Source organism: Blennius ocellaris (assembly GCF_963422515.1).
Source record: "Blennius ocellaris genome assembly, chromosome: 14".
NCBI classification, from domain to species: domain Eukaryota; kingdom Metazoa; phylum Chordata; class Actinopteri; order Blenniiformes; family Blenniidae; genus Blennius; species Blennius ocellaris.
Genome location: NC_137663.1, coordinates 11,574,952 through 11,585,323, shown reverse-complemented (window position 1 = coordinate 11,585,323; position 10,372 = coordinate 11,574,952). Strand labels below are relative to the sequence as shown.

The following is a 10,372-nucleotide window of genomic DNA, read 5'->3' as shown; positions in this document are numbered from 1 at the left end:
ACTTCATTCCAGAACTCAGATGTTTGGAATTTTGAACAGATTTTGAATTATTTCAACTTGACATCAAAGCTGTGTTATCTCATGAGCCATCCATACCTCTCAGGTCATCTGGCTCAAACCTGGCCTCCGTGGCTCCCAGTCAGAATCAAAAAGATTTTATTATTTCATGCTCCAAATATTAAAAGCAGGCTCTCAGAAACCTGCAGGAATGCTTCGACTCTGAGTTCTTCCAAAACAAGATTCTGTTATGTTTGAAACTTTTCTTGTCAAAGATATGCCACACCTGTTACAGGGCATGGTTTCCTTTTTCTTTGCATGAGATGATTAAAATAATGAAAGGAGCTGCTCCTAATGTAGGAAGTGTTGTGTTAATTTGTTATAATTTATGCTCCTTAGTAGACATCTAGTACATATTTTAGGGGATTAGGGTCATTTTGTATATTTCCTTTTGCACTAATTGGCCATTTTGCTGTGTCGTGAGGATTTTTTGCCTTGTTTCGATGTTATGGATGGATGATTGTGTCCTAATATTCTGATTGTTCATTATTTTGATTTTAAAAAACACACAAACACATGCATGCACACAAATTCAAAGGTTAAGGTTAAAAATATATAATTCCATCATAAACTGAAACTCGAGAAGTCCAGATCTAGATCACTAGATCACTGTTTAAATCAGGACCTAAAGTTGGCCAAGAGAGGAGAGACTGGATGTTAGAGTGAAATTCCTTTTGAGAAATTATTTTCCACATTGAAATACTTTTTTGGGCTGCCTTGAGGTGAAACCCTGACCAGTGCATTAAAAAACAAAAAAAAGCTTGAAATAAAAACAAATCTATACTTCTGCTCTGTTGAGTGATACATTCAGACGGAGGTTTTATTTTCATTTTTACCACAGTGATTTTTTTTTTTTTCAATTTGATTGTTTTTTAGGCTGATGCTGGAAGAAAAAAACATGGTTTATAAATTTGAAATGGATTGTACGCGCTCTGACAGGAGCACTTGAACGCAACACAACCCCCCCAGCGTACAGAAGCCAGGCTGAACTTACAAATTACCGTAGTGTCTCTAAAAGCAGCATGTATGAAGAAGACGCCAGCCCTTCCGCCGCTGAAGTGTTAAACGTACAAATTACCGTAATGTCTCTAAATGCAGCACCTTTCTTTTCATGGAGACTTTAACAGGAGCTACTGAACACACTTCTCCACATTTCATCCAAACTCTTGACTTGAGCAAGCGTCTCGCTGTCGCTGGAGCGGAGTCAGAGTGATGTGACACCGACACATTGCTGCCGCACAGAGTCAGACCTGGACGCGCCTTCTTTCATTACATAACTGCGGTGAGAGCGAGCGAGGGAGAGTTGCGTGCTCGGTTCGCTTCAGCCAGTGCGCCGCCGCGAGGGGCGGGGCACGCTTGGCAGACGGTTTCGGGGTGGTAAATTCAAAGGAAGGGTGAAAATGTGCGATCCAGATGGTGACCACTGGCCGCCAAAGCACCACCAATCCAAACAAAGGGGCTATTCTGGAGGAGCCCGTGTAACTCCAATGGGTTGATTGTGAAGGGACACTTTACTTCTAAACTGTGTGATTTGATCATTAAGGAAAGGAAATGGAAGAAAAACTAGATTTGCTTAGTAAGTTTAACTGGAAATGGAGACACATGCACAAATTATCCGGTCGCGTTTTTTTTCCAGTCTTTGTGGGGCTAGAGAGAAGAAACCATCTACTTATCTGAAATGTGAAGCTTATTAGTAAATGTAATAACTTCTAAACCAAAACAGCACCAACATTTACCAAAGATTTCCCCCTCAACTCTGCTCCTTGCTTTCTTGTTTATCCACTTTAAAAAAACGGAATTTTTCAACTTCTTTTTCCTCCTTTTCTTTTGATTTGAGTTCCAGTCAAAACACACACGACCGAATTCAACATCAGCATCTTTATTGCACAACGTTCCCATAAAATTGGGAAAAAAAGAATAATTTGAAAAGACAATTCTTAAAAGACAATTCTGTACAAATACATGGAAATAAACCTGGAGTATGTACAGTTTAAACAAACCGTTGACGCTTTACAATGGGCAGCTAAATAATTTAATCACATACAAAGAGGAAAGAAAAAAAAAAAGCAGAAATAAAGTCATACCTTTTAAAAAAAAAAACAAAACCATAATGGCTGGGTTGTACAAAATGTAGGCTGATATAGCGGAGCATCTTTCATTACAGTAACAAGCATGTACGTACATATCCATTCGAGACAGTTTTCCAGAAGCCGGTGATGCATTAAGACTTTGGATAATAAAACACAGGGTGCGATTTGAGTCAATATGAAATCCTTGTCCAGTTCTCCAGGTTAAAAGGTGCCAGCTGCTGGTTTTTAACCACAACAAGCCCGAGATCGTGTTCCATCTCATCTTAAAAGGGACCTGAACATTAAATCTGCACGTCTGATCACTAATTTCTACCTGTGATCATGCCACTGAGTAAAGTAGCAGTTAATAAGACACTGAGGCTGGCGTCAAATTACGAGCACTAAAGCACATTCCGATTCAGTGGCCACAAGTTTCTTTTTGTTGCAGCACAGTTTGGAAATCTCAATATGAATCACAAAAAGCGAGCTCCAGATTGGAGCCATAGCGGGCCGGTTATTGGCCCAATCGAAAGGCCCGAAGTGGCCAAGGCGAGGGAAATCTGTTTCACCCGAAGGCTTTTCAAGATGAAAAATAACTTTGCAATTAAGATTTGTGGAAATGTAGGATTCAAACGATGACAATCCGTGAAAAAATTAAGTCCTCCCATCAAGATACATTCGTTTACCGGCAAATACAACGTCACATACTTCTCACGCCGTCACCATAACAAAAAGTAGTCGTGTGAATAAACGTCTGTGCCAATTAAAGAAGCAGCTGCTGAACCTCAAAGCATTATATCGCACCCTGCTTATCTGTGACTGCCAATGAGGGGATGAAAAAAAAAAAAGAAGAAAAAAAAAAAAAGTCCTATTTAAATTTTGTGTGTTAAACCATCACAGAAACAAGCTCGAAAATAGCGTTAGCTGACACACACATCCACTATAAGGCCGACTGTGCTCCTCCACTCATCCTCTTCGCTGAAGCCGTAAACATTTGTATAAAGGTGGCCAAGCTATAAAAGTGTGAAAATATCTCAGCATTTTGGTTGTAAAATATATGTAGATAATGCATGTTTTAGCTTCTCCCCAGTATAAAGGGACTGTCCGCCATCACATCGAGCGTTCACAGGAATTAAACAGCCTTCCCTTTCTGTTTTTTTTTTTTCTTCTTCTTTTTAAAAGAACACAGCATTGCGTCTGCACAGTTGACATTCCTCTGATTAAAACTTTATAGAAAGATGACCTCAGGGTTTTATTTGGGGCAGCTGTCAATGAGTGTGGGTGTCTCACTGCCCTTACGAAGATCTGAGGTAGTGCTGTACCCATGGTAAGAATGTCGAAGCCAATTTTAGACATTTAAAAACGACTTTGTCCAACGAAAAACGGTGAGTCAGATTACCCATAGGCCCAAATGAGCAACCAATGATCAGGTGGGCACCGGTTAAAAACCCAAAAATATCTGATTTGTTGAGACGTGTCAGGGAAATTTGGCTTGTAAACAAATACATGAAGATAAAAAAAAAAATGGCATGAGATTGATAACGTTCATTGTGATATTCACCTCATAGCAATGTTTTGAAAATGTCTTTTAAACTTTAGTCCATTTGTTTCGTATGACTTCAGTTTAGGATTGTACAGGAGAGGAAAAAAAAAAAATGCAGATGAAGAAACTGAATCCATTATTTTAATCTTTCATTCTCACCAGAAAAAAAACAAAAAAACAAAACTCTTTGGCTTATGTGTCCAAAAATAAGAGTCACGTAAAAAAAAAAAAAAAAGCAACATTCAAACAGGAGAAGGTCGTTTCCAGGTTTCCAGGTCTGTGGGTCTCTGGCGCCACCTTGTGGTGGAACTTCGACATTGCTCCAGTTTTGAGCAGCCACAGCAGAAAGGATCAGGCTCCAGCTGTGACTGTGGTCCGTAAGAGACGAGCGCCGCTGACAGATCCGGGCCGAGGGCCGGCTGAGGAGCGCTGACAGCCGAGCCTCGACGGCCGGCGGAGCGTCGGGACAGTCTCATAGTAAGATCTGGGCCACGTAGGGGGAGTGAGTGCTGGCCACCGCCGCCAACAGCGGAAGGTCACTGGATTCGATCCTGCAACGACAGCGGAACACGGTTCTCGATGAGTTAAGGGAAAAAAAAAAAAAAGAAAAGATATTGCTTAAAATTAGAACTTGATGCGATTTAGATTGTGAAATACCGAGGATGCACAATATTATCTCGCGTACAAGTCTGGGAGGAAACACAGGCTTTGGCTTAAAATCAACAATGTGATACAAAAAGTGTCCCTCGAAGAGCTTCAAAACTCTGCTTACCCTAGCACCATGCCCAGTTCTTTCACGTGGACTCTCGTCTGGCCCTTCAAATACTCAGCAAGCATCTTGCTCTTAAAGTAGATCTCTTGTAGCCGATCTTCTAGGTGCATGATACACTGAAGAGAGGAGAGACAAAAGAACAGCGTGGTGAGCCAAGGGGTTATTTTTTGCTTTGTTTTTTTTTTTTTTTCCCTGCGAGTATAGAATCAAATACGAGCAACGACGTACAAAGTTGGGTGAGAGGTTGAGCTTGTACAGCTGGTGAGTGGACTGGAGTAAACTGGAAACCAGATTGGACACCAGGACTTCCTTCCCCAGCTTGCTGACGTCGGTGGCCCGCCGCTGACTGCTGGCTACCTGCACCGTCCACTTGTCTGTGTCTGCTACAATGCAGACGGCCTCGGCTATGGGCTCGTCCAACACTGGATGCTGCACGGGACGAAGGCGGAAATAGAGTTCAGTAGAATAAATGAGAAAAAAGTTAAATAGCAAAAGACGAGATGACGAGTTATTACATTCAATACATAAAAAAAAACAAGATATGCCTTTTTCTACATACTGAAAGTATTCAGTGTTTTGCTTTGGTAAATAAAAAAAAAATGAAATAAAAGACTTGTTCCTTTACCTGAACAGCATGGGTCAGTTCAGTCATGAGGCTCTGCCGTAGCTTCTCATCACTGGGCATCCCATGCAGGACGAAGTCTGGCACGTAGGTGGGGCAGTAGCCGCCGAACAGAGACCGGCCAAAGTTGGCGATGCTTGGCTTGGAGTAGTTCTCCACTAGCTTTGACCTACAAATCAAAAATTGGAAGAAGAAGAAGAAGAAGAAAAAAAGATTGATATGTTGACTTAATTTCCAAAGTGTATGAAGAAGGGGACGAGGTTCACGAGGTCTTGTTGTCAGTGCTTCATCCACTCACCCGGGGAAGGGGACGAGGACTTCCTCCTGCCAGTCCTCCGTCTCCTCGCTCTCGCTGTCGCCCAGTGCGCTGTCTGAGCTCTCGTTGCGGGGTATCTCCCAGTCGTTGACGGGCCCCGTTTTGCCCTTTTGGTCCTCTTTGCCGTTGCCGCTTCCATCCTGGGAAGTAGGGCCCGACAAGGCAAGATTCTTGTCCTGCTCAGCGGGACAGATCCTGCAGCAGCAGGTGTCGGATGAGTCTGTGGATTCGCAACGGCACCTCCTCTGAACGCCCAAGAAAACGTCTCCCTTCCGGCTGGACCCTAACTCAACACTACCTGAACCCAAACAAAGGCCTGAACTCGGACCTCTGCCTGCTCTACAGTATTTGGGCTCTCCCAGGTCAAGATGCTGGGGGACCCTTAAAGGGCCCGGTGTGTCTTTGTGCGCACTGAGTGTGGTACTGGCCTCCTGCTGCTTGGCCACGTCGTCTATAGTCCTCGTCTCCACGGGGTTCTCCTGGTTAAAATACTCGTCGAAATGGTCGACGCAGTTCAAGCTCCACTGGGGCATTTTGCTGGAGACCCGCTGCAGAGCTGGAGCCGCCTTGGTCTGTTTGCTTTGGTCCTCTGTTGCGCTGGTGCTGCTGGTCTTGGAGTCGGCTCCTCTCTGCAGCTGCTGTGCTTGCTGTTGATAATGTTGAAGCGGATATTTGTCCTTGAGGTGTTTCTTGTGCTTTTTGAATTCCTCCTCCACCTTCCTTCTGCGGCTCTCTGTGTCCGATTCAGGAGACATGGAGTCTCCAATGAGGAAGGTGACTTTTGTCGCCGGCTCCTCCTCCTCTGGGAGAGGTAAAGACATGGGCCCCGTCGCTGCGTTTCCCGACGTTCCCGGTACTGGGACGGCGGCGGCCGCGTTCTTATCTGGAGGCTTCTTCTCCAGAGGGATCCCTAAAGGCCGATCAGCCAGAACGTTGCAGGGCTGGGTCGCCGGTGCCGGATCAGCCCAAACCTCGGCTCCAGAGGTGTGAGCGCGCGCGCTGACGGGACTCAAGGACGGACTCGATGCCGGCGTTGTGGGTACGGATGGAACGATGAGTTTCAGGCCGCCCTTGGCCTCTGTATCCAGCACGCAGAGCTGCTCCCTGGGGGAGGGGGAGCCGACGCGCAGCACCGTCTCCAGCCGGGCCTCTGTGGCCAGTGGACTGTTCGACTCCTTGTGCAGCTCCGCCGTCTCCCCCTCACCTGCTTCCGCAGTCCTGATATCCAGGCTCGCGTCCGTCTGAAGCACGCTGCTCCTCGAGCCTTGACTCTCGCTGCTGTCCTCCTCGTCGTCCTCATCCTCGTCGTCCTCATCCTCGTCGTCCTCATCCTCCTCCCTGGGCGCGTTCCCCGTACTGTGCTCGGCCTCGTTGTCTGTGCACGTGCTGCTCGGGAGGCTGTTGTCTGAAGGGTAGCTGCTGTCCTCGGCCTCGGTCTGCTGGCTCTCGGCCCCCTGGGACAGGTAGTCCCCGCTGGGTTTGTGGACGGTGACCAGGACGTAGTCCGACTCCTCCACCTCTCCCTTCCGCAGCGAGGTGGTGATGAGCGAGCCGGGCATGACGATGGCCTCGTCCTCGGCGCAGTCCAGCATGTGGGTCTCCAGGAGCTCCGAGCAGCGGATGAAGTAGGTGAGGACGTAGAGGAGCCTCTGAACCAGCTCCTGTCTGCGGCCAACCACCACTGTTCTTGACAGACGCACCGGAGACCCGATGGCGCCGTACAGGTCACCTGGAGAGAAAAAAAAAAAAGCATCAGCTTGTTAGCTCCGTCACATTGATGCACACTCAGATCACAGCTGAAATGTCTCTTAAAGGATTGCCAACAAGCCTGTTATCTCACATTGTTTTCAGAAGAACATGAGACTAAGTGTAACCTCTTTAACCATATAGTTCATAACTTTATCACAATGATGAGAGTTATAGATGTGTTATAGATTTCATCTTATGGAACTGGAACAAATTTGACAATTCAAGATGCACCGAGTTGCAATCAACCCAACACATAGAATTTACCTTCAAAACAGCTGTTCTGCATTAATGTGAGCATGAACAAAAATCTCAACTTTCCTCTTTTGTTTAGAGGAAGAAAGTCTTTTACTTTTGCAAGCTAAGCAGTTATCAGGCACATTCTGATTTCTGTCCCTTGCTCACAATAACACATTGATGACGGTCACAGACTCTACAACGACTGACTAGTTTTATTATTCCTGACATTTATGATCAGCCTTGAACAACCTGTACTTGCCGTAATCATATATACAGTTTTGTTCAGACAATGCTTTAAATTTTATAATATGAAAACACATAATACATGCCGTAAGTCATATTTATAGGAAATTCTTCATGATATTGTAGGACAGTAGGCCATAAGATCATCAGATGACCTTCTTCAAAATACAGTAAGAAATGTTTGTAATTTATAGACTCCTTAAGCCAAAAATTGTGAAACCTGTCTTAAAATATCCTTCAAGAATACAAAGGAAGTGAGTGGCTTAGAAACTTACAGTAAATTCAAAAGGAATGCAGTTCTGACTTGTGAACACTGGGTGGCGTGATTAACTCACTTTGGAAGTGCTTCCTATGCCATTTGAGGTTCACTTCTGGAGAACTCAACACATGCCTGACCAATTCTTTCTGACAATGCATTTACAGGGTATCACTTTACGATATGCTCCAATAAATCAACTGCAAATGTTTGCGCGTCAGCAAATTATTCCCACAGAACTATATCTTTGGAATTCCACAAGTGCAGAACAACTCCGTGTTTACCTTTCGTCTCGAGTTGCATACTGCTGCAGAGGCGTTTTAAACACGACTAAAGCAAACAAATCACACCCAAACAACTGGCGAACTCAGTGACAAGATAGCGAGAGAAGACTTCGTGAGACGCGAGTAGGGAAGAGTGTCGAGTCCAAACTTGTCTTCGCACGGTAATGTTCAACCGCGACATGCGTCTGCCAATATATAAAGCAGGCAAAGCTGCTACAATACACTTTCTTTCCACTGGGCTGCTTCGACAGGATACAAACAAATAAACCACCCGGTTTGCTCCCAGTGCATGTGACGGTCTTACCGAGCTGTGCCCAGAGCGGGTTGTAAGGATGCGTCTTTGCCAGCATGTCCACGCTCTGAGAGGAGTGTTTCTCCAGGAAGATTTTAATCGGGGGCTGCCCGTTAGGCATGACGGTGGGAACCCAGGCCAGGTGGTTGGTCAGGATGGCCGTCAACAACGCAGGGAGGAATCTGAAATATCAGACAAAGCTCAGCGAGAAGGGAGACGAAAACAGTACAAAGCTGCACGTCCATCTTTATTCTGTTTCCCTCTTGACCTTGTTTGGTCAGGTGAAACTCGCTTCAACTATAGGAAACTTTGGTCACAGCTTTTCTTTGCCGACGTTGAAATGGCATACACACACACACACACACACAGAAATGCATGAACACAAAAGCACACACACGCTCCCTTAGCAATGCATGATTCACTTCTCACTTCTTACCACAAGCGTCTACTTCCCTTCCTGTCTTATGACTTAATACTGTCCTGTTAGTCGAGTTCAATCACGTGCCAGAGCACAGTTGTGTCTGCCACAGTATCAGCCTCTAATGGGAGAACTCGGAAAGCATGTCTTGTGACGCTGTGACAATTTCAGTTTCCAAGGAAACATGACGCTTTTTATGAGTCAACCACATGTACGCAGCCACATGACGGTCATTTTAAAGAATGTTCGGGGAAAAAAAGATTCCAAGTGGGAAGTGATCTTGAAACAGTGTGTCATATTCTTCGTGTGAAAAATGAGTACAGTGTCATAAATGTAGTGAAATCCAGTGCAATGAATATGAATAGTCTGTTCAATCTCAGCCCTGCTACCAATTCATACATGTGGAGTCAATTGTGGAGTGTCGTGGCTTTGTGACAGCGACAATAAGCCGTTACAGGCAGACGGGGTGCTCCTCATTCACAGCTCCTTTTGAGGCAAATAAATAATTGCAAAGAGGGTGAAACATTCAGAGTGTGTGTGTGTGTGTGTGTGTGTGTGTGTGTGTGTGTGTGTGTGTGTGTGTGTGTGTGTGTGTGTGTGTGTGTGTGTGTGTGTGTGTGTGTGTGTGTGTGTGTGTGTGTGTGTGTGTGTGTGTTAAGCATAAAAAGGGGTTTGTATGAGGAAGAATGAACAATGTGGGGAAATCTGCAAGTGAATGTCTGTCGATAAGCTTGTGGCACAAGCACAAGCAAACAACTACGAAGAAAGAAGATGCAAGTGGCGTTGGAGAGCTGGTGTGACACCTATCAGACATCACACGAAGCCTGCCGCGAGTCTAGAAAGACACTCAACTGGTTCTTGGAGGCCTGCTCCATCAACAAGGAGAACTCCCTCATGAAGTGGCCGCACAGCTGGTTCTTCTCCGATGCTCCAGACATCATGGTCAGCCAGACGGGCTCGGCCACCCGCGGCATGGTGTACAGGTCGCAGATGGTCATCCTGGAGACGAGGTACAGCGGAGGATGGAGGGATGGAAAGGGGGAGAGAGAGCAAAATGAAAGGGGAACGAGGGGGGGGGGAGGAGAAAACAGACAGACAGAACAGACGCGTTATTGTCTCTCAGGGTAAACAAAAGAGATCTCAGTTAACAGAGCTTTGCTGTCTGCACCGAGGCCAAGGGAGACCCTTGTTTTGTGTGTGTGTGTGTGTGTGTGTGTGTAACAGTTTGACGACCTTGCGTGCACCCAAACACACACACACACACACACACACACACACACACATTCTTGTCGGCTTAGCCTGTACAGTGTGTATATCCATCTGTGTGTGGCTGAGTTGGGGCATTTGTCCATTGAGACATTGAGAAGGAGTGGAGTTTCCATGGAACGTGGGTTAGCATGTCTCGGCCAGGGGCCAAGTTTTGACACAGGCAGAGGGGGGGAATCTCCACAGACCGAGAAATGTGGAGAATCAGGACTTTTGAGTCGGATTTAAATATGGCGTGCAGCCGCTAT

General features: G+C 45.7%; 1 protein-coding gene across 2 annotated transcripts in view; it reads right to left on the bottom strand.

Annotated features, from left to right (window-relative positions):
* Positions 1 to 1,966: 1,966 nt before the first annotated feature.
* The window catches only part of fnip1 (folliculin interacting protein 1), a 33,323-nt gene continuing 24,917 nt past the window's right edge, over positions 1,967 to 10,372 (bottom strand). For both annotated transcript variants that reach the window (XM_080508726.1, XM_080508727.1), the window contains 7 exons: positions 9,711 to 9,857; positions 8,453 to 8,622; positions 5,362 to 7,108; positions 5,067 to 5,232; positions 4,670 to 4,870; positions 4,442 to 4,557; positions 1,967 to 4,220 (listed from right to left, as the gene is read on the bottom strand). In XM_080508726.1, coding sequence (XP_080364852.1) covers positions 4,142 to 4,220; positions 4,442 to 4,557; positions 4,670 to 4,870; positions 5,067 to 5,232; positions 5,362 to 7,108; positions 8,453 to 8,622; positions 9,711 to 9,857 — 2,626 coding nt within the window. In that variant the 3' untranslated portion in view covers positions 1,967 to 4,141. The remainder of the gene's footprint in view (positions 4,221 to 4,441; positions 4,558 to 4,669; positions 4,871 to 5,066; positions 5,233 to 5,361; positions 7,109 to 8,452; positions 8,623 to 9,710; positions 9,858 to 10,372) is intronic.